We start from the raw sequence: 21,447 nt of genomic DNA on the forward strand, positions 1-21,447 counted from the left end.
TGAGGCTTTGGAAAGTAGAGTAGTTGGAGGCAAGTCTAGAGGCAGATTGGAACTAGTCTGTATCAAGCCTCAAATGCCACTCTAATGCCTATGGGCTCTACATTATAGATCAGTGGTCTCTGAAGCCAGGCGCTAGGTAGGCTCATCATTTGGGTAGAGAAAAATATTCCTTATCTAAAAAAAGAAATACATTTCACTAATATATTAAGTGTTTGACAATATTGTGTATGTGTCATTTGCACATAAACATACACAGTGTTAATGCATGCCCAAAATTGTGTTACTGACAGAGATGCATATTCAAAAAGTTTGGAAGCAGAAGACTGCTATAGGTCGTAAGGAGTGATTAAAGATTTTCATGCAGCCAGTGACATGTTCAAAGCACTATTTTAAAAAGATGAATCTGGCGGCAGTTTTACAGGGTGGATTGGAGGCAACTGTTTGTGATTGCGGGGATTCAGAGGGCTCAACATAAGTGTCCACGGTGAGAATGGAAGGGAGGGGATCTTTTGATGGTCTTGTTCTTCCAATGATGAGATTTTTCCTTAGTGAGAACACTCAGAGATCCCTTTGGGAACCAAGAAGGGAGCCATGCTCAATAGATGGGGGTTTCATTGTTGTTCAAAACTGATTTCAAACAATGTATCGATACTACCAAGTGTGTTCTGGCCTGAAAACCCAAACTTAAATGAAACCAAGAATAAAAATTATGGTTAATTATTGGTCAAGAACAAGTTTAGGCAACCTCATAACTAATTTTATACACAAAGAAAATCTTGAAAAAAATGATGAAAAAGCCCCCTCCATCATCATCCTATAGAGGAGCTCTTGAAAGAGTTCCCAGAAGCAGCTTAATGATGGCTCCTGCATTATAAACAACTTGTGCTTCATGCCTGCTGTTTGGTATTGAAGGGGGAGCCCAGAAATTTCTTCATCAAAGTCGCTTGTTGGAGACGTATTATTACTTTCTGATAATCCTCGATTCAAGTATAAACACATTTGTTCTTCTCATGCAGTGCCATATCCACAATAAATAAAATTTAAAGAACTATATTGCAGACTGTGAACTTGGAAGAGAAGTTTTAGTATCTGCACTTGATTTACCATCATTTTCTCAGGCATTGTACCATGTGTTTAACCCTCCCCATTTGGATGTTTTTGCAGGGTAGAGCTCTTAACAGAAATGTGATTCAGAGTTCAAATCTATCATTGGCCAGGCTTCTCAACTTCTCCTTGCAGATAAAAACACTCTAAATAATAGGAGGGAAATAGTATGTTTAAAGATGCCAACTAGATCAGACTTGTGATCCTTACATGACACTAACACAATATTGGAAATATACTGATGAAAAAGCCCTACTACCAGGCAATTTAAAGAAGAGAGTAAATATATAAATAATAAATAAGAAAGACAAATTCACATATTTTAACTCTAGTCAGGCATCAGAAATAAACTTAACATTTGTCTCAAGTTAAAAAAACACTGCAGTTTGAGTGTGTGTTTGTGTGATTATTATGGCTAAAAATGAATATAATTGATCAAAACAAAGGAGATAGGATTAAAAATTCCACACTAAGTAGAAGTGAATATTCTTACACACTGCTGGTGAAAATATAAATAGGTAACATTTCTTTAGGACATTAGTGACATGTTGCAAGAGTCTTAAAAATGTTTATATTTTTTAGATTCGGTTTTTCTACTTTTAACAACTTGTCCTAAGAATAAGAGTCTTAAATATCTAATAATAAGGGAATAGCTAAAACAATTAGGAATCATTTCCTTGATTATTAACCATAGTAGATAAAGACCATATATGCCATGATTTTGAGCAGCAAAAGTAGTATAAAATTATATATAAAATTTCACTGCTTATGTGTACACATACTTGCAGACAACATTTATAAGGAAATATAGCAATATGCTTAGTGGGTGTTTTGTTTCCACTTGTTCATTGTTTTTCTTAGCTTTCAGTTTTAAAAAGGATATATATTATTTTAATGATCAGAACAAATATCTAAGTAAAAAAATTAAAGAGAACTGTCAGAGTTCAAAATGCAAATATCTATTACTCAATGTAGCTTGTTGACAGAAATATTTCTGTTGACCATAATATATTTATTTAAGACTTCATCAACAAAAGTGGTTGTACTAAATTTTTTACTAGACCCACCTGTGCTGCAATAGTAAGTAACTGCAATATCAACCCAGGCTCATGTTGAAGTTGAAGGACATCTGATTATCTGGGCTACTGGGGTGGTTTGACCTGTGCTCTTTGGGCTTTGGGTTCACAAAAAGAGCATATCTTATCTATTTTCTGTGCAGCCTGGAGACACTAATATGCTTTAGATTAAATGAAAAGACAGTCACTTTTATTTATATTTATATAAATGTAAGTAGACATTAATTCAGTCAATCAATAAATATTTATTCATCACTTATCAAATGTCAGGTACTAGAGCGGGATTATGCAAAACAGAAATGTGTAAGTCTCAGAAAATTAATGGTCTGTGGAGAGATCAACATTTAGGTGTGGTTGAAAGTGAAGAGAGGTACAGATGACGTTCTAGAGGAACATTGCAAAAGGAGTAGCCAACTTTGCCCTAGAGTTTGGGGAGCTTTCCCAAAGAAAGTAAAGTTAGAGATGGGCTTTGTTGAGTGAATAGGAGTTTGCCAGATGGAAAAAGTGAGTGGCATTCTAGAGAGGAAGAAGATATTCGAAGGATCAAAAATCTGAGCTAACATGGCATGTTCGGGGACACGTAGGAAATGTGATGTGGCTGGATCTTAGGATGAGAGGCAGAGCGGAAGATGAGGGTGAGAAACTGGGTTAGGGCCGGAAATGGCCTTCACACACCAGTAGTCCCAGTGCTTCTGCTTCAGCAATGATTAACTGTGATTTTCCTGGCTAATAGAATCCTAATCATTATAATGAGGTAGGACTGTTCCTTTTGAATTATGGAAATTATAACTTATGACCTGTTCCACAAACACAGGTTATAAATATGATCACATCTCTTTAATTGCCTTTACAGTTAATCATTCAGACCTCCATTGTCCTTTTTAGCAGGAAGTCTGTTATCTCCTCCTGAGGTCCCTCCTGCCCGCTCTGGATTGTCTGTGAATCCTAGGACTTTTCTCAGGCCGAATAGGTCAGTCCTCCCCAAAAAACCTGTGACTGCTGTGCCATCTGGCTTCGGGCATGGCATTGTTTGTACCCCTCATTTTGGCAACAAGATTGCAACTTTTTGTTTACATTCTCATTGTCAACTATTACTCCCTATACCAGAGTGACTGGATCTGAAGAAGCTTCTGGAGTTGACCACACACTAGGCTGAAATCAGCCCTTCCTCTGGAGCCCTGGGAGACTGTGTTGAGCAGCCCAGACTTCTCCCTTTACCAGGCTCACTTCGTTTCAGTTGTTTCCAGAACTTTCTGTGTCCCAGGACCTTAGTCATTGTCACCCGGACCCAACAGGCCTCTCATCCCCAGCTCCCAATCCAAGCCTTCCTGGCTCTCCCACAAGATCTCCCTGGTGATTGCTGCCCCAGACTAGGAAATCGTGGGCAATGATCTAGAAAGAAGCTAATTAACAATTCTTTTTTTAAAATGTTTTTTATTTATTTTTGAGAGACAGAGAGAGAGACCGTGCGAGCAGGGGAGGGTCAGAGAGAGAGAGAGACACACACAGAGTCTGAGGCAGGCTCCAGGCTCTGAGCTAGCTGTCAGCACAGAGCCTGACGCGGGGCCCAAACCCACGAATTGTGAGATCGTGACCTGAGCTGAAGCCGGACGCTTAACCAACTGAGCCACCCAGGCGCCCTGCTAATTAACAATTCTTGAAAACCTACTAGGTGCCAGGGACCATGCTTGGTATATATTGGCCTTGTCTCATTTAATTTTCTTAAGAATCCCATGAGGCAATGACCATTTTCCTTACTGTACAAATGAAGAAACCGAGGCCCAAGGAGATCTGGTAACTAGTCTGAAGTCACAGAGACCAAAGTAGCAGAGCAGGGAATCAAACAATCCTTACTCAAATTCATGGCCACCATCTTTCTGATCCTCACACTGCCCGCCTGCGGACTCCGGTGGTTTGGGGGCCCAAACTCCACACTAGGAGCAGGGTCCCGTCATTGTATGAAGGCATGCATTTGTCTTAGTTTTAGAGACAACCAGAATATCAGAGTAGAGACGTTGGAGCTCAGTCGGGCATTGCTTACCACTGCTTTCCTGACCTCTTCTTGTCTGTCCCTTCACCTTGAACGTGGGGCGGGCCCTGGTGTTCCCTGATGACGGGGACTGAGCAGCTTTCTCAGGGGCTTGGAGGCGGCTCCTTGTGTCTTTTTAGAGCCAGCTTTGCACCAACAGCTCTGCTGCTGTTGTTTGGAGGCCTTTCCTCATTTCAAACTGATTACTTCTTTATTATCTTAATATAATATCATTGGCCATCTGGCCGATTTGAAATGTGAAGGAGACTAATCCTGTACAATAATGATTTTCAGGTGGAGCACCAAATCTATAGGGATATTCAAGGCATTTGCTTTTAAAAAAGGATTTTTTTCTAACCTGTGTTAATTGTCCTTTTATCTTTATTTAGAGAATTCCATCACTTTAATAATTTGATACTGTTTTGCTGGTAGGTGCAGAGATAATGTAAAAAGAAAGTGTATTTTTTTCCTTTTTATGGATTAAAAAATGTTCAGAATTTTTACTTGTAGTACTTTATCCTCTCTTATTTTTTTTATGTTGCAAGCAAAATGCCACTTGATTTAAACTGCCATTAAGCTCATATCTTTTAGCGAAACCAAAGATGGTGATCTTTAGAAACACCAATTAGACTTCTTCCCGCAACAGTTCACGTTGGTGCTTTGGATGTGAGCCGCTAGTTTGACTCTGGAGCAGACGGTGGGCCTTTCAGGATTCTTTGTCAGCAGGCACCTGAATGCCTTTGAAAAAACTACCTGAGTATTTAGATGCTGCTTCTCTCTAGAGGTACAAGTATGCATTCTGTGCCTAGATACCTGTTATGTAGTTTCATAGTTCATTTATTAAATGTCTGTGACATGCCAACCACAGAATTGTCTTCCATACATTATCACATCCCATTTCACCCTCACAACCATCCCATGAAGTAGTTATGGGATAGGCATACAATATTCTCTCCACTTTTCGGATAAGGAGGCTGACAGGCAGGTCACTCTCCCAGTGGTTGCACAGCTAATGATGGCAGGGCTCGCCAGCTCTGTCTGCCGTTTTCACTGTGACGGCTTGCCTGGGAGTGGGCTAGCTGGAGGGTTTTAGGAGATGAGGCTGAGAAAGTGGTGAAGGGCTTTGAGCTTTATTCTAAGTGACACACCAAGCTTTGGATTCATTTATTTGTTCCTTACCTGTTTATTGGGCACATAATGTGTGCCAGACAGGTTGGGCACTGGGGGCATCACAGTGAATCAACAAGCTTAACCCTGCCATCTAGAAGCTTACATTCTGGGTGTTGGAAGTTTTGAGCAGAGAAATGACATGATCCAGTTTCAGTTTTACAGGGGGAGACAGCTGCCGAGCGAGCAGTCAGAGGGCGACAGCAGCTTGGGCAGAAGAGGGTGGGGCTTCAACCGCCATGCTCGGCAGAGGTGAGCAGCTGGGTTCTAGACGGACTTAGAGGAAAGCATCAATGGGATTTTCTGAGCGACTGGATATAGACACTGCTCGCCCAGGCTTTAGTGGAAACTCAGGTCAGCCTAGATCCTAAACCTGTATTCTTTTAACTGTGTTAAAATGCTGGAGTGGAAAGTGGCTTCACAACAATATTCAATTTAGTGGGAAATTAGCTCTCATTCAGCCCCTTAGCACTAGGCTTATGAAAGAATAGTTGTTGGGGCCAGGAGGAGGCAGGTCCGGGCTCCATGCCCCAGGAGCGTTTATCATCCTGGCTGGAGCTGACCAGCCTAGTCCCTCGAAGGCCACATGCCTGGGTGGCTACACTGGAGATTTGTCATGTGCCGGTCTCAGAGCCCCTCACAGTCCTTCCCTGTGGTGAGGCAGGAGGACAGATCCAGCTTCTTGATTTTCTGTCATTGTTATTTCTCTCAAATGATATGACAAGGTCCAAATCAGAACAGGCTTGAATTCTTGGTCACGAAATAAGACTCTCAGCATATTGTGTTCCCCTTTTTTTAAGTTTGGAAAACACACATCCTAGTACTTAACTTTTACTGAACAGACACAGTCACTCACAAATGGTCCTAGGTGTGTCGAGTCTGCCAACAACTTTAACAACTCCATGATAGAAATTTGTATTTCCCAAATCAATGAGATTGTCACCAAGCTGTTTGTGAAGCAATAAGGTAAAAAAAAAAAAATGTCATCAGCATGCAATTTATTTTCATTGACCTTAAGTGGATGACATTATTTTTCCAAAGAGTAGAGGGAGATGACGGTGGGTAACCATTAACACAGTATCTGCTTAGCAGCTATCATGTCACTGAGGATAGCATGGGCAGCGGCGGGTTTAGACTAAGGAGCAACCCCCTACACACCCTATCTTGAAGCAGAGCCAAATGATTGGGTTTCAATTAGTCATTGGAAGACTCCCTGATCTGCCTAGAGTCCTGCTGACTGCATCTTCTATATGCAATCCAACATTCCACTGACCTTGGCCATCCACTGGGCCCTTCTGGGCAAGTTGTCGGTGCAGGACATGATTAGAGGCTCTCTCTTCCAGGCCTGCAGGCAGCATTTGCACAACCCCTTTCCCCATTAGCCTGCCCTGGAGATCAGCCCTGAGGGCGCTTCTTTGCTGTGTCAGCCACACTCTGAATCAGGCAGCCGCATCAGCAGGAGATGAATATGCCTGCCTCTGAGCTCCTCCTACCTCCAGAATGCAGATGAGGGGCCTTGCCATTTTTAAAAGAATTTAAACCACCCAAAGGATCACTTGTTTTATTATTTTTCCCAGGGCTGCGACCAAAGAGGACTCTGCGTTTGGTGCTCTGGACAGCAGAGGAACAAGGTGGAGTCGGCGCCTTCCAGTATTATCAGTTACACAAGGTAAGGAAGTAGCCGTAGATTGCTGGGCACTTGCATGTTTAACAGTAGTGTAAATAGAGCAAAGGCATCTGCGCTTTTGGTTTTCAAATCCCCTCTACTGTCTGGAAGACTCTCAACAACTCTCTGTGGTGGGCAGACCCCAGCAAACACCGCTTGCTAATGCCATTGTCATTGCAAGCCTCGATTCACCAGTGCATCCAGAGAATGCACTGGTGAACCGGGGGTGCTGCCTTGTGGAGCTGAGGGCTTCTCTGTTTCTACGTCAGTCTCTGACCTTAGGGAATCCCACCTGCAACACTGCCAGTGTCTCTCTGGTTCAGCTATTTCTTGTGTGCCGGAGACATAGTGGCAGGTGAGCATTGCCTCTCCCCACGGAGTCCTCTCCCATACTTTTATGCCCTAAATCCTCCTGGAAGCACTGATATTTGAGAACCAAATGTGGGGGCCTAGAGTCAGCCAGAAGCATCGATAATGACAGTGGGAACGGCAGCAGCTCAGCCCTGGCTGTGTGGAAGACAGCTATGTCTGACAGTGACTTTAATAAGGCAGAGGTGAAGCTTGAGGCCAGAAGGTGATAGGAGAAGATGATGATTAGAAATACAAGACCACATTGAAGACTGAGGACAGGGAGATGAATGTCAAGAACAACCTTTGAGAGGGGGCAAAGTGTACAAGCTCAGAGATGCTCCGGAGCAAATCAAATGTTAGTTCAGAGAAGAATTCCCAGATCAGTGGGCGAGCTGCTGAGCAGAGATGGGCAGAGAAGCAGGGTCTGGTCTGCTGCTGCTGGGGGTGGGGGGGTCCTGCATTTCCAGATTACGAGGAACAGATCTGCAAGCTTAAATGATCAAAATCAGAGAGAGGTTTGTTTTTTGAATTTTGTTTATATCCTTTTGGATCATTTACAGAGTCAGTCTTTATAATCTTTATAACCCTATTTCAGTTAGAGCTTAAGAATAATGAGCTAAGGGACATGAGTCCGGCCACCGAAGATAGCTACTCACTGTACAAAGGAAAACCAAGCTTTACGCTTAACTCTTTTACCACTTCAGTTCTTCTAGCCTCAAGTGATCCTGGGGAATCAGATTTTCCAGATCCTTGGGTTGGTGGGTCAGTAGCAACATCTTCTATAGGTTGTGGTGGGCTGGAACTCAGGCTGAGAGCTAGCCTAGATTCAGCAACATTCATTTAATATATTGTCCCACCTACTATGCTTCATGCACTAGGTTAGGCGCTAGGTTTCGTGTCACTAAACAAGTCACCCTAAACTTACCCAGACTGCCGTATAAAGAAGGACACCAACCATTGAACTTCAGCTATACAATAATGTGTGGAGTGTTCTGACAAAGTGCTGATGGCAGAGACAGGAGGCTTACCGACCTTGCCCAGGGAGAACATTCAAGAAAGGCTCCGTGGCAGAAATGACATCTAACCAGGGACTTCCGGACTGAAGAGAAGTAAGCTGAAGAAAAGGAGTTGGGAGGGAGGAGGTGGGTACTTGGTAGTGGGAATTGTACGTGCAAAGCCTGAAGGTAAAGAGAGCACCGCACACGGAGGAACAGGAAGGGATTCCGAGTGGCTGGGGCACAGAATAGGAGCCGCACTGGTCAGAGCACACAGCAGAGAGGAGCCTGAACACGAAGGACATATACAACATGTGTAGAAGTTCTCACTTTATCTTGAGGTGATAAGAGTAACTGAATTATTTTTAAGGAGGAGCTTTTAGATCCTATACATCTTGGGCTCTATAAACAGCATGATACCTAAGAACTGGTTTGAAACACATTTGTTCTCGATAATATATTCCACTCCAAGAAAAAAAAAATTGGATTTAAACTGCAGTGGATCTGTCTTGAACTTTCCTCAACCACTGAAATTCTTTCAATCTGAAAAAAGAGGGTTTATTTCTCTGTAAGGTTTTGAGTTTCACTGTAGCCTACTAAAATACAAAGATAAAATCAGAAATGACTTGATTCTAAGCTTTTAGGAGGTTGGCAGAAAAAAATATATATATATACATTTTTTTCCCAGAGGACATGAAATCATATTAACAGAACTGGTTTATCTTGACAATATCCACGTTGCCTCCCTACACAAGTCTATATATTGGTGGCTGATCTGCTTTGCATTTTCAGGGGTGAAAAGAAATTCCAGAAAGGGAGACATAGGTGTTTTATTTATAAGTATCTCTTTATCTTGCATTTAAAAAACATTCTGCATGTTTATATGATACCGCCAGTTTCAAGGGACTTCTCCTGTAGTCTCATGATTAACATATTGAATGAGGCATTGTCAAGAGCATAATCATTTCTGGGGTGGCTAAGTTTAAGCTTAAATGAATATAATAAGCAAGTCACAAATCAGAGAGGACAAATGAGATTGTCTGTAAACTTCTCTATGGCATTTTTGAATGCCAGAAAATAGTCCGGTTCACTCCGGCTGTAACAGAGAGATCCTCTGTTCTAACTAAGGTTATGAGAGCTGCTGAAATGAATAAGCCCTATAATTTCAGTGCCTTAACATAAGGAAGATTTAGTTCTTGCCCATTTGACATCCAGTCTCCAGGAGGGTTCCTCTCCACATAGTCATTCAGGAATCCAGGCTCATAGACTCCTCAGCAACAAGGCTCTCAGTGTGGCCTTGAGTATCATCAGTATCCAGCTGTTATGGGACAGTTCTGGAAATGGATGTGGAAAAGCAGAGAGAGAGATTATGTTTGCTTAACTGAAGCCTGAAAAGCTCTTTATCCTCCACTTCACATGGTTCTGGCTAAGAGAAAGCTAGGACTAGGTGGGTATAGTAAGTTATATAACTGTGTTGTTTTAATTCTTGTGAAGTAAAAATAATGAAAGAAAACAAGTAAAAGAACAGGGATATCAGTAAACAATTATTTGACAGAAGTTTCTATTTTCTATTAAAGGGAATGTGATATGCTATAAACCACAACTGGCGCACAAGGGAATATATCCTTCCTCCTCCCACAAATATACCTGCCAAGACACGGCAAGTACAGGCATAGAGTGGTCAACACATCTGAACTTTCCAAGGCCTTGTTTTTGCCTTCTCCCCCTAATAAGAAACTAAATCCATCACTGGCCTTCAGGAGAACTACTTCTAGTCTTTGTTTTGCCACTAACTGAATATGAGACATGAATAGTCTCCTTGGACTCTCAGAGACTCAGTTTCCTCAACTCAACTTATTAAAGGTTATCTTCCCCTCTCAACCCTCACAATGTAGAGAGACTCTTGTATCATAACTATGCTTTGCTCTGTTGAGAACAAAGTATTATTTATAATTAAAATATACAATTAAGCATGCCATTCTAAGATCTAGCATTATTGTGTGTGAGAAAACAAAAGCCATGTTATCTTCAGCAGTGCAGTTGTAGATCAGCAAACTACCATTATTGAAAATTTACAAGAGACGCTCAAGCCTGAAGGAAGTTCAATCATCATCCCTGTCTTACTTGCTCCTCCTTTGTTGTTTCTATTAATGACAGCCTCATTCTCGCCACCACCAGGTATCAAAATGTCACTGACACCTTTCCTTCCTTCCTCTTCCTTGTGGTCCATATCTAATAAATAGTAAAGCTCCATTCATTCTACATTTTTTCACTTTTGATGAATCCTTCATTTCTATCTCCCCTGCCGTTTTCTAGTTCAGGCTTTCCATGATACCCACCACATCAAGATAACCTTCTAGAAGCCCAGCTCAATTCAGACAAACCTTCTGTTTCCAAACCTTCAGTTGTTCCCCAGCACTAAAAGAATCTAACCCAAATGGGGGAGCCTGGGTGGCTGAGTTGGTGAAGCGTCTGACTTCAGCTCAGGTCATGCTATCATGGTTTGTGGGTTTAAGCCCCGCAGTGGGCTTCCTGCTTCAGATTCTGTGTCTCCATCTCTCTGCCCATCCCCTGCTTGACTCTGTCTACTTCTCTCTCAAAAATAAATAAACCTTAAAATAAAAAATTTAAAAAAAGAACCTAGCTCAAATTGCTTAGCTTTTTGGTCTTTGCAGTTCTGCATGCCATGGTTTCCCACCAGTCTCCTCCAGTGTCCTATAGTCTGACAAAAGTGAGCAGTTCCTTACACATCCCTTACTGGCCTTTCTTCATATCAGTAATCATACAGTTTTTCTGCCTTGAATTCTCTTCTTTCTATCTCTTGCATGTTCTGCAAGAACGAACTCAAATGCCCTCTTTCCCACAGAACGTTGTCTGACTAGAGGTGGCTGAATGGGTCAGTCAGTTAAACATTGACTCTTGATCTTGGCTCAGGTCATGATCTCAAGGTCATGAGGTTGAACCCTGCCCCACATGGAACCTGCTTGGCATTTCCTACCTCTCTCTCTGCCCCTCCCCCGCTTGTGCCCATGCATGTGTGCATTCTCTCTTTCTCAATAAAAATAAAAATAAATTAAAAAATTTAATGGAGCACCTGGGTGGCTCAGTCGATTGAGTGTACAACTCCGACTCAGGTCATGATCTCACAGCTTGTGGGTTCCACCCTTCATTGGGCTCGGTGCTGACAGCTCAGAGCCTATGCCTGCTTCAAATTCTGTGTCTCCCTTTCTCTCTCTCTCTGCCCCTACCCAACTTGCTCATTCTCATTCTCTCTCTCAAAAATAAATATTAAAAATATTTTAAGTAAAAAAATAACATTTTCTGACTAAATCTTCAACCCCTGATTGAACATAATCTTTCTATCCTTGAAATAAATATAACACCTGATCTAGACATTTCTAGGAATGTGGAATAATTTCTAATCTACAGGAAAGGAGGAAGGAAGAAAGGGAAGAAGGAGGGAGGGAGGGAGAGAGAAATGCAAGAAAGGGAGATAAAAAACAAAAGAAGTCAGAGCCTTTGGCCATAAGGATCTTGCATTCTACTTGAACATTAATTTTAAACTCACATATAAGGAATTTAGTATAACAAACAATATATAATGAGGTTCTAAATTATGTACTAAAAAGTATCTTGCTTTTACAAAGAACTCTACCCCTGACAGGGTGCTGAGTGCTGTAAAGGCTTAGCACAGTAGATGGATGTAAAGGAGTTAAAAAAGGGAGAAATGGCTATGACTTGTTGGTCATGAGGAAGGCTCCTTGAGGAATACGGGGGTTTGAGGGAGTAATCAGGAAGAGAAAAAATGGAACGCTCCTCTCCTTCATACTGATGATGACTGAGACCCGAGGTCTGCCTTTAGCTCCAGTGCAGGTGATATCAAAGAGGAACAGAACTTTTATTTGGGGAGGACCTATTTTGTTAATTGCAAAATAAAAGATCTGAACTTTCAAAATAATGTTCCTAGCATTTTATGGTTTAGTTATGGTTATTAGTGACCTATATCAGTAAGGGACCGATAATCTGGCTGCAGCCCAAGTCCAGCCTGCCACCTGTTTATGTACAGAACTCAGGCTAAGAGTGTTTTTTAGCCCATTAGCTGATTATGTGACAGAGACTGTACATGGCCTGCAAAACCTAAATATTAAATATCTAACCCCTTACAGAAAAAAACTGTTGACTCCTTCATCTCTATGATAAAAATTATAAAAGATTTTCATATTATTATTTCCATACAACAATTTATTTCTGGCTTTTTGTGACCTAAATGATAATTTTATTAATATTGTTTAGAACTAATTAAGTATTCTTCAAGGAGACATTATTAAAATGCTATAAATGTACAGGTCCTGTCCTTTGTTCTATGCACTCTTATTAGGTATTTATTTGATAGTAAAGTTGGCTATACTTATATTCCATCACTCATGGATAAAAATAGAATGCAGAAAACTATTTTTCCTTATTTTTGTTACTCACAATGTATTCCTTCTTCCTCTTCATAGAATCTTTACAACAGTGAAAATTCTATAAAAGCTATTTTTTTAATGTTTATTTATTTTTGAGGGAGAGAGAGACACACACAGAGAAACAGGAGAGAGGCAGAGAGAGAGAGGGAGGCAGAATCCAAGGCAGACTCTCTCTGAGCTGTCAGCACTGAGCTCAACATGGGGCTCAAACCCATGAACCGTGAGATCATGACTGGAGATGAAATTGGACCCTTAACTGACTGAGCCACCCAGACGCTCCTCTAAAAGCTATTTTCACAGACACATGTAGCTAAACTTTTGTGGACTAAAGTTAAAATTAATATTAGCTGTCCTTTTCTTAGTAAATATATCTTGGTTTACAGGGTACTTTTATTAAGATATTCATAGAAAATATAAAATTAAAGTGATTTAAAATTATATGGTGAAAGTTACTGCCAAACTAATTTTTAAATATTTATTCAGATTAATTGTTACCTATACTTCACAGTTATGCTTTCTTATGAAATATTAGCTAAATTATTATAATAATTGCTAGCCTTACTAAATTGTTGTGAAATATATGAGGCTCTTTGTGGTTTGTGTATAAATTCTGAAACTCATATGCAACTCTATTATACTGTCCAAAACACTCTTTTCAAGAAAACAAACTTTGGCTCAAAAAGGTCTATAAGCATTTTGAAGGAAGTAACTAAATAAAGTAATTCAACCAGGAAATGAATTTTTTACTGTGTTTTGGGGTCATCTAGAATAGAAATAACCCTGAGGGCTCATCAAGCATGCCCGTAACAATTCATAGCAGAGGGTCCTATAAAGGATATATACGTATTTTTTTACTTATTAAAGAAATGCTACTTCACGTATTTTGATAAAGTGTAAAATGTTGTCTTCCAGATCTAAAGTTCTTTCCACTTTTTTTCTTCACATTAGTAAAGGAACTTGATAATTATTTATATGCATATTGCTTGTGCTTTATGTAATTGATTTTTGGAAGTAACATGTTTTTCAGGCTAACCGTGTTTTACTGAAGTATAATTAGCATTCAGTAATAAAATGCACAGACCTTAAGTATATAACACAATATACTTGGCAAATGTATACCCCTGTGTAACCATCACCCAGATGAATATAGAACATTGTCGTTACCTTACGGAAGCTTCCCTTTCAGATCGACCCCTGACTCCACCAAAGGTAACTATTATGCTGATTTTTATCGCCATGGATTGGTTATGCCTGTTCTTGAATTACATATAAATAAAATCGTGCAATACATACTCTTGAGTATGGCTTCTTACACTAAACAGTATGGCTTTGCGATTCATCCATGTTGATGCATTAATAGTAGTTTGTCCCTTTCTATTACACAGCGTTTGCTATTCCATCAGAATATCACAGCTCTTTTATCTGTTCTCCTGTTGATGGCCATTTGGGTTGTTTCTGGTTTTAGGTATTATAAATAAGGCTCCTGTGAACATTTCTGTCAAATTTTTTGGTGGACGTATGCTTCATGTGCATTTCTTTTCTTCTCTAGAAATAGAATTGCTGTGTCATATGACAGCTATATGTCTGACTTTGCTAGAAACTGCCAGAGAGAGGGGAGCAGTAGCATTCTACATTCCCACAACAAGCCCTGGGAGCCCTACTTGTGCCCCATCATCCCTAATGCATTATATTGTTAGACTTTTTAAATTATTATTAATTTTTTTAATGTTTATTTATTTTTGAGAGACAGAGAGAGACACAGCAGGAGCAGGGGAAGGGCAGACACAGAATCCAAAGCAGGCTTCAGGCTCTGAGCCATCGGCACAGAGCCCAATGGGGGGCTGGAACCCACAAACCATGGGCTGAAGTCAGATGCTTAGCTGACTGAGCCACCCAGGTGCGCCTATATTGTTAGACTTTCCATCTCTGGCCATTCCTGTGGGAGTAATATTTTTATGTTTTTCAAGGGACAGTTCTGAAAAGTCCAAAGGAAAATCCTGTCTCTACTTCTAAGGGTCATCATTCTCTCATCCTCTCCTGTTTTCTTGCCTTTAAGATTGTCACCTTCATTCTGTGTTCTGCCCTATGACTTAAAAGTGACCTAAGGCCTTTTTATCCTGCATGAGGTGTGTAGGCCTGCTAATGATTGCAGTGACCTTATTTCATTTCGGAGAAAACCCTTGGAAGAGCAGGACATAGAAATTCCATTCTGTTCACAGCTAAAGCTGACTCGCAGCAGCACAGACTTCACATGCAGTCAGGGAACTGCTGGAACTCAACTGGGATCAAAGGGGGCCTGAGGCAAGAATGATTTCTAAAAACTTAGGGAGGGAGATTCCTCCTTTGTCCAGAAAACAGATTATTCCAGAAAAAGGGGGAAGAAAGATGGCACAGAATGCCTTTGTGTTGTTCTTTACTGATGAAATTATTATTTGTTAAAAATATGAACTTCTTTATTGGCTGCATTCAGTTTGCATTCACTGAGAAGGAAATGTCACTACATATAGAAGGATATTATTGTGCTCTAGTAATTTTTAAGAGTTTACTTATAAGAGTGGAATTTAACTTTGGAATTAGAAGATATTCCAGGTGATTTTATTTAACTTTCAAATCAGTAATAAAATGAGTGTTGTCCAGATGCCATTCGCCTAATCTGCTTTTCATGAGAACTATGTTACTTTCTTCTCTCCTCTTGGAAGGAGAACATAATGTCATTTCTCATGTCCTGAAACATACAAAGGAGGAAAAAACATCCTAAAATAGTTTCCACTAGATTTCTGGCATTTTTAAATCTTTTCCATTTTAAGCAAAAATATCTGTCATAATTATAATGAGTAAGGTAATCTAGCCTGGAAAAAGCCTCATTACACAAGGTAATCAAATAAAATAGATTGATATGTTCTATTCTGGCATAAAAAATATTTTAACCTTTTCCTGATTTATTGCACAAACTACTGGCAATTGAATTATAGGGATAATGAACACTGCTGTGTTCTGGTAGTCATTAATTAGGGCTATATTTTAAATAGGCTCTATTAAATGAGGGATAGGATCTATGATTGTTCTAAATACATTAGTTTACCCTAACTCTTGCCAACTCTAAAGCAGAAAAAGTTGGAATGAATGTGTATGATATTTTGTCAGAATTTCTTTTGTTGCCATGCCATGGAAGAAAGGTCCCTCCTATTTAAAAATACAGAAATCCTAGCTTCTCTTAGTCATGGAGTTCTTGCCAATTTCCTAACCACCATTAGGTTTGGGTTTCATTCTAAAATAAAGGGATATGGTAGATAGAAATGCTTGTGAGACTTCTTTATGGTAGCTGTGCAAATGGGTTCACTTAGGCATTTTTATTTCACCAACCCTATCACCTCTATATAATGTGAATATAGCTTGGGTGACACTGCCAGAGTGGGAACGGTTTTGTGCTCATCTGCAGCTCTGGTTGTAAAAATAAGAGACCTGATATACCCATTCAGCGTAATTGTGTCTGGACCGTGTCTCCAGCCCGGCCTTCCTTACATTGTTACTGTTCCATGCAGTATAGACGCACTAATCACAGGTCATTGTCTCAGTCGTTACTGCTGGGCTTTCATGCATCCTGTGTTTTTCTGTCAGTGCCTAGGTATTTGCACTAGTCGGTCAAACACACCACGAAATTGGTTTAAATTTCATTTATCTCAGTGTGTCGTTGGTCTGGAGCCTCTCATAGTTCCAACATTCACATAATTTCCACAGCACACTGGGGAGCTCTTTGGGGTCTTATTAGAATTTATGAATTAATTTTTTTTAGAAAAGTGAAAGGACTGTCTTTGTTTGCTCTTTCCTGTATAGATTCCATTATGACTATGGGCCTTCAGAAGCCTCTGTATGTGTAGTGTTTATATGTAGATGTATGTCAGCCTGGGCAGAAATATCAAAATATTCCCTCTGATATTAGGGAATCGCATTATGTCACCTTGTGAATGCACACGAGTAGGCTTTGACTCACCTGTTTCCGTTATCTCTTTAGAAAGAATCCTTCTTAGCTGGTTTTTATTATTCTTCCATAGAGAAAAAAAGGAATAGTTCAAAGGAAAAAGACTGGCTGTGCCAACTAGAACTGACTCTCCCCATATGTTTTGGGCGGCAGGACTTTGCCTACAGTTGGGGGGCAATACTTATCATGTAACACCTTATGGTTTCAGATCACAGTGAAGTCCGGCTTGAGTGTTGGTTGTAACTCTATACCTGTAAAGAACAGTACCTGACTTCTCCGCTACCACTGGTAACCCAAGTAAGACAACCACACTTTTAAGGTTGTTCTGAGAACATGGTGCCAAAACACTGAGGTCTGTTGTGACTTCTTGTGGCTGGTATCTTATCTCATTTATTCTGCAGTCCTGAAACTGTGAAGGACTTCAGTTTGCATCCAGCCGATCTTACCAGCCTACTGGAGGTTACCAACTAGGCACAAATAGTTTCTGCCTCAGTGCCTCCCTATTGCCAATGGGGTCGTGATCTGACCCAGAAGGACCCAGAGCCTATCTGGTGCATGAACTTTCTAAGGAAATCAGGTTGACACACAAATCTGAACGGAAGTATCATGCCTTAGGCTCACACGTGACCTCTATGGGTCGGAGCCTTTGGAACTAAATTGTCCCATTACATGTGTTTGGGATGTACTAAGTTACAGAATCAGCAAACCACTTTTGAGTCACCAGCACTATTTTAACTTGCCCGGGACTGTCTTCTTCCCTTCGTCTTCTAACCAAAGACTGGCAGACTTTTTCATAAAGGTCTAAATAGTAAATATTTCAGGCTTTCAAGCCATATGGTCTCTCTACTTAACTCAGATATTGTAGTGCAAAAGCAATCACAGACAATACTAGATGAATGAGCATGGCTGCATTTCAATAAAACACCACCCATAAGCAGCAGGTCATGATTTGGCATGCTGGTTACTCTTGTTGATTCCTGTTTTATACCCTTATTGGGAACAAGTTTAGGAAACTTTCTTCTGAAGCCTTTACCAATCTCACAGTCTTACCTTTTGGTGGAAGAGGTTTGTAGCACAATAGCAGAATTCTAGCATTTAGGGTATTCTTGTATCTGACATTTAGTTGTGTCTCCGTGGCCTTTAGTGGGACTGTTTGTAAGCTCAGCTCTCAAGAGGTGGCAGTTGTTTCCCTTAGCTATTTTGCTAACAGAACACACCATCACCAGCTCAGTCTATTGCCTTAGGGATACCCAACCTAGAGGTCACACAACCGGAGGGGTAACCTGGCTGGAGGAAGGGGTTAGCATACTTTCCCAATATAAGAACAAAACCCTTTATTAACATAACTAAGTTCAATAGAATTCAAAAATATATTTTTTAAAGTCTATACACATAGAAGGGTCTTTTCAAGAAATGAACACCCCAATACACCTTAGCAACTTTCCTCCTAATCCTTAACAGTTGTCATTAAACTGTAGTTTTATAACCACATCCTAGTTTTATCCATAGATTTGCCCACACTATTTTATTTTTAAACATGAATTATTGTTGGGACACCTGGGTGGCTCAGTCAGTTAAGCATCTGACTTTGACTCAGCTCATGATCTCATGGTTTGTAGGTTCGAGCCCTGCATCCGGCTCTGTGCTGACAGCTCAGAGCCTGGAGCCTGTCTTCTGATTCTGTGTCTCCTTCTCTTTCTGACCCTCCCCTGCTTGCGCTCTCTCTCTCTCTCTCTCTCTCTCTCTCTCTCTCTCTCTCTCTCTCTCAAAAATAAAAAAATAATAATTAAAATTTTTAAAAAACATGAATTGTTGTCTGGGAGAGAGGCTTTTCCCAGGAGATGCCCAGAACATCCTATGTTCTGATAACCAGTAGCCCCTCTAGAAGTCTGTGCCCTGCTCTTGGCTACCATGGGTTTTGTGTACTTCTGCTAGAGTAATAAATGCATAGCCATCACAGAATGGTCTGTCAAAGATGGTATGAAGAATGAATGGGCAGAATAAAACTGGCAGGGCTGCCAGCAAGGTCAGTGCTAGAAAGCAGCTACTGGGTGGTGAAGTCGCTTTGTTCTCGGAGAAAGTGTCCAGAAACCACAACCAGTAGGACTAAAACTACGTTACTTTCGGGACTGAAGATCAAACAGGGAATTGAGAAGCAGAATCTTGGGACACCATTGTGACTGCAACCTGAGCACTTTCCATAGTCCTTTATTCTTCTCCATGGAACTCATTCTAATGGGCCATCTGATAAGTCCAGTGGTATCTTAAATTTGCCACTTGTCCCCTGATAGGATTGATCTTGGAATAATTTTTTTTCCTAACCAAAAGATTAGGGCTTTCGTTCCTTTTTTCCTTTCAGAAGACCTTATTCTTGCACTCTTATCAATTGCTTGTCTTGCATTTGCAATTATTTGTTCTAGAAGCTGAGGTTACCCCTAGCAACCAGCAGTTTCAGAGTTTTGGTTTGGCTTCAGAGTTCTCTTAAGGAGAGTTCTCAGAATCAATTTCTAAAGGGGTTTTATACCCCACACAGCAAAACATATATAAACAAAAATTCAGATTTTAAAAGCTTAACAAGGCCTTTTTTTTTTTTGCAATGTGTGTCTTCATTTATGGATTTCTCTCATAAAGTATGAAATATTTTGTGGCCATTTGTGTTTTTCTTTCCCTATAAAACAATGGCTCACCTTGCAATTAAAAAATTTCAAGCTAAGTTGCAATGATAGCCCCAGTTTTGGTTGATTTTCCTCAGTGCTTATATTGCAAATTGAATATTTGCCAAGTTAAAATATTTTGGCTTTAAGTTCCATTTCTTACATATTGACAGTAACATGGGACTTCCAACTTAAAAAACATTTAAAAAAAATAAGCAAAGATAAAACCTACATAAAAGATCATTTTTAAAGGGATTTGAGCTAAGGGAAATCTCCACAGACCCTCAGAACAAGCAGATCAGAACAAATTATGAAAATCGGACGTTGGAACAATGCACCTTGATGCAAAGGGCAAGATGCAGAGAAACACCAAGGCTGAATGTTTATGTGAGCACCATGATCTGGTAAGTAAGCAGGGGGTCAGAGATAAGGGGATTAAGTCTGGAACCCTGGGGCCCACGGAAGGGACCACAGTTACCTAAGGTCAGTTTCATTTACTGATTTCCAAGTGCCCAAGAGGGTATAGAATCATCAATTTAGCTACCCAGGATTCCTGCTGATTAATAGTAAGCAAATATGAGCTGGAAAATGAAATAATCAGATTTAAAGGGAATAAAGTACCATAAATAGGAGTCAGCAATAAAAACTAAGTCAGTGTCACAGAATCCAAAAGTCTTCAGATATTAAGATTATTAGGCACATTTTTAAAAGCAGTTTATAAAATTCACATGGTGATAAGCAACAGTTGCTACAAATAGTAATGTAGATTTAAAAATATTTAAAAAATATATACAATCCAAAATATGATAAATAAATAGAAATTTAGGCATGGCTTAATAAAAAAATAAAACAAATATACAAAAGTCCTAAAACTTTTAACTTTTGGTAGCTGATAAATTTGTTAACATGGAAAAGATGAAATAATTTACTAACAAATTATGAAAACTTCAGCAAGGTGACTATATATAAAAATAAACAGGGGCGCCTGGGTGGCTCAGTCGGTTAAGCCTCCGGCTTCGGCTCAGGTCAGATCTCACGTTCGTGGGTTCGAGCCCCACGTCAGGCTCTGTGCTGACCGCTAGCTCAGAGCCTAGAGCCTGCTTCCGGTTCTGTGTCTCCTTCTCTCTCTGACCCTCCCCCTCTCATACTCTGTCTCTCTCTGTATCAAAAATAAATAAAAAACATTTTAAAAAAATAAATAAACAGTAATAACCTGTATTTCTAGTGTTGTACCCAGATTTTAATATCGCCCCCAAAAACCAGAGACCGCCAGGGAGGCCGAAGCAAGCATGCAAAAGCAAAGGGCTTTATTATGAATTTAGGCCCGGCAGCCTAAACTCGGGCTCACAGACTTCACCAACACAGTGGGTCCACGTGGAGCGAGCCCCGGACAGGGCGGGGCAGGGCCAACAAGGCCTTTCAACAAAGGTTTATAATGGTTTCATAGCATGAATTGTTTTGAGAGTAGACAGAATTTCCATTACTAGTTAAAACAGGAGTAAATTTGCTTTTATAGATTTCTATAGTTTCATTTAATAAAACTCATCCAATGAGATGCACCACCCCATGAAATCACAAGCAATGCTAAACAGTAAATACTTGTAAATGTGTTTCAGGAAACTCTCTTGGCATTAACTGAGGGCTGGGAGAATGAATGGCATGCATCCTTCCCCCTCACTGGCATAGCTGGATGGTTTTTTTTTTTTCCCTCCAAAGCTCTGGAAAATACTTTATTATACCCTGCAGAGCCAAATGGGAAGCAATCAAGCTGTTTTGTCATTTGAATTAGGAAAGGTCAAAGGGAAGAGAATGTAATAGTAGATGGAGGGAAAAGTTCTTTGTGAAAGTTGTCCATTTTTTTCCATGTAAGGGAAAGTAATTTGTTCCTTTTAATAGATTTGAAAATCCAGTACTAGAGATTGTTTTGGATAGACTCACAGAGAGAAAAGAAACCATCAAG

The 21,447-nt window shown here is 40.2% G+C and overlaps 1 protein-coding gene across 2 annotated transcripts in view; it reads left to right on the forward strand.

The window, feature by feature from the left end:
• Positions 1–21,447, forward strand: part of CPQ (carboxypeptidase Q) — a 335,799-nt gene that overhangs the window by 226,394 nt on the left and 87,958 nt on the right. For both annotated transcript variants that reach the window (XM_029923922.1, XM_029923923.1), the window contains exon 5: positions 6,954–7,045. In XM_029923922.1, coding sequence (XP_029779782.1) covers positions 6,954–7,045 — 92 coding nt within the window. The remainder of the gene's footprint in view (positions 1–6,953; positions 7,046–21,447) is intronic.

Source organism: Suricata suricatta, chromosome 15 (assembly GCF_006229205.1).
Source record: "Suricata suricatta isolate VVHF042 chromosome 15, meerkat_22Aug2017_6uvM2_HiC, whole genome shotgun sequence".
NCBI lineage: Eukaryota > Metazoa > Chordata > Mammalia > Carnivora > Herpestidae > Suricata > Suricata suricatta.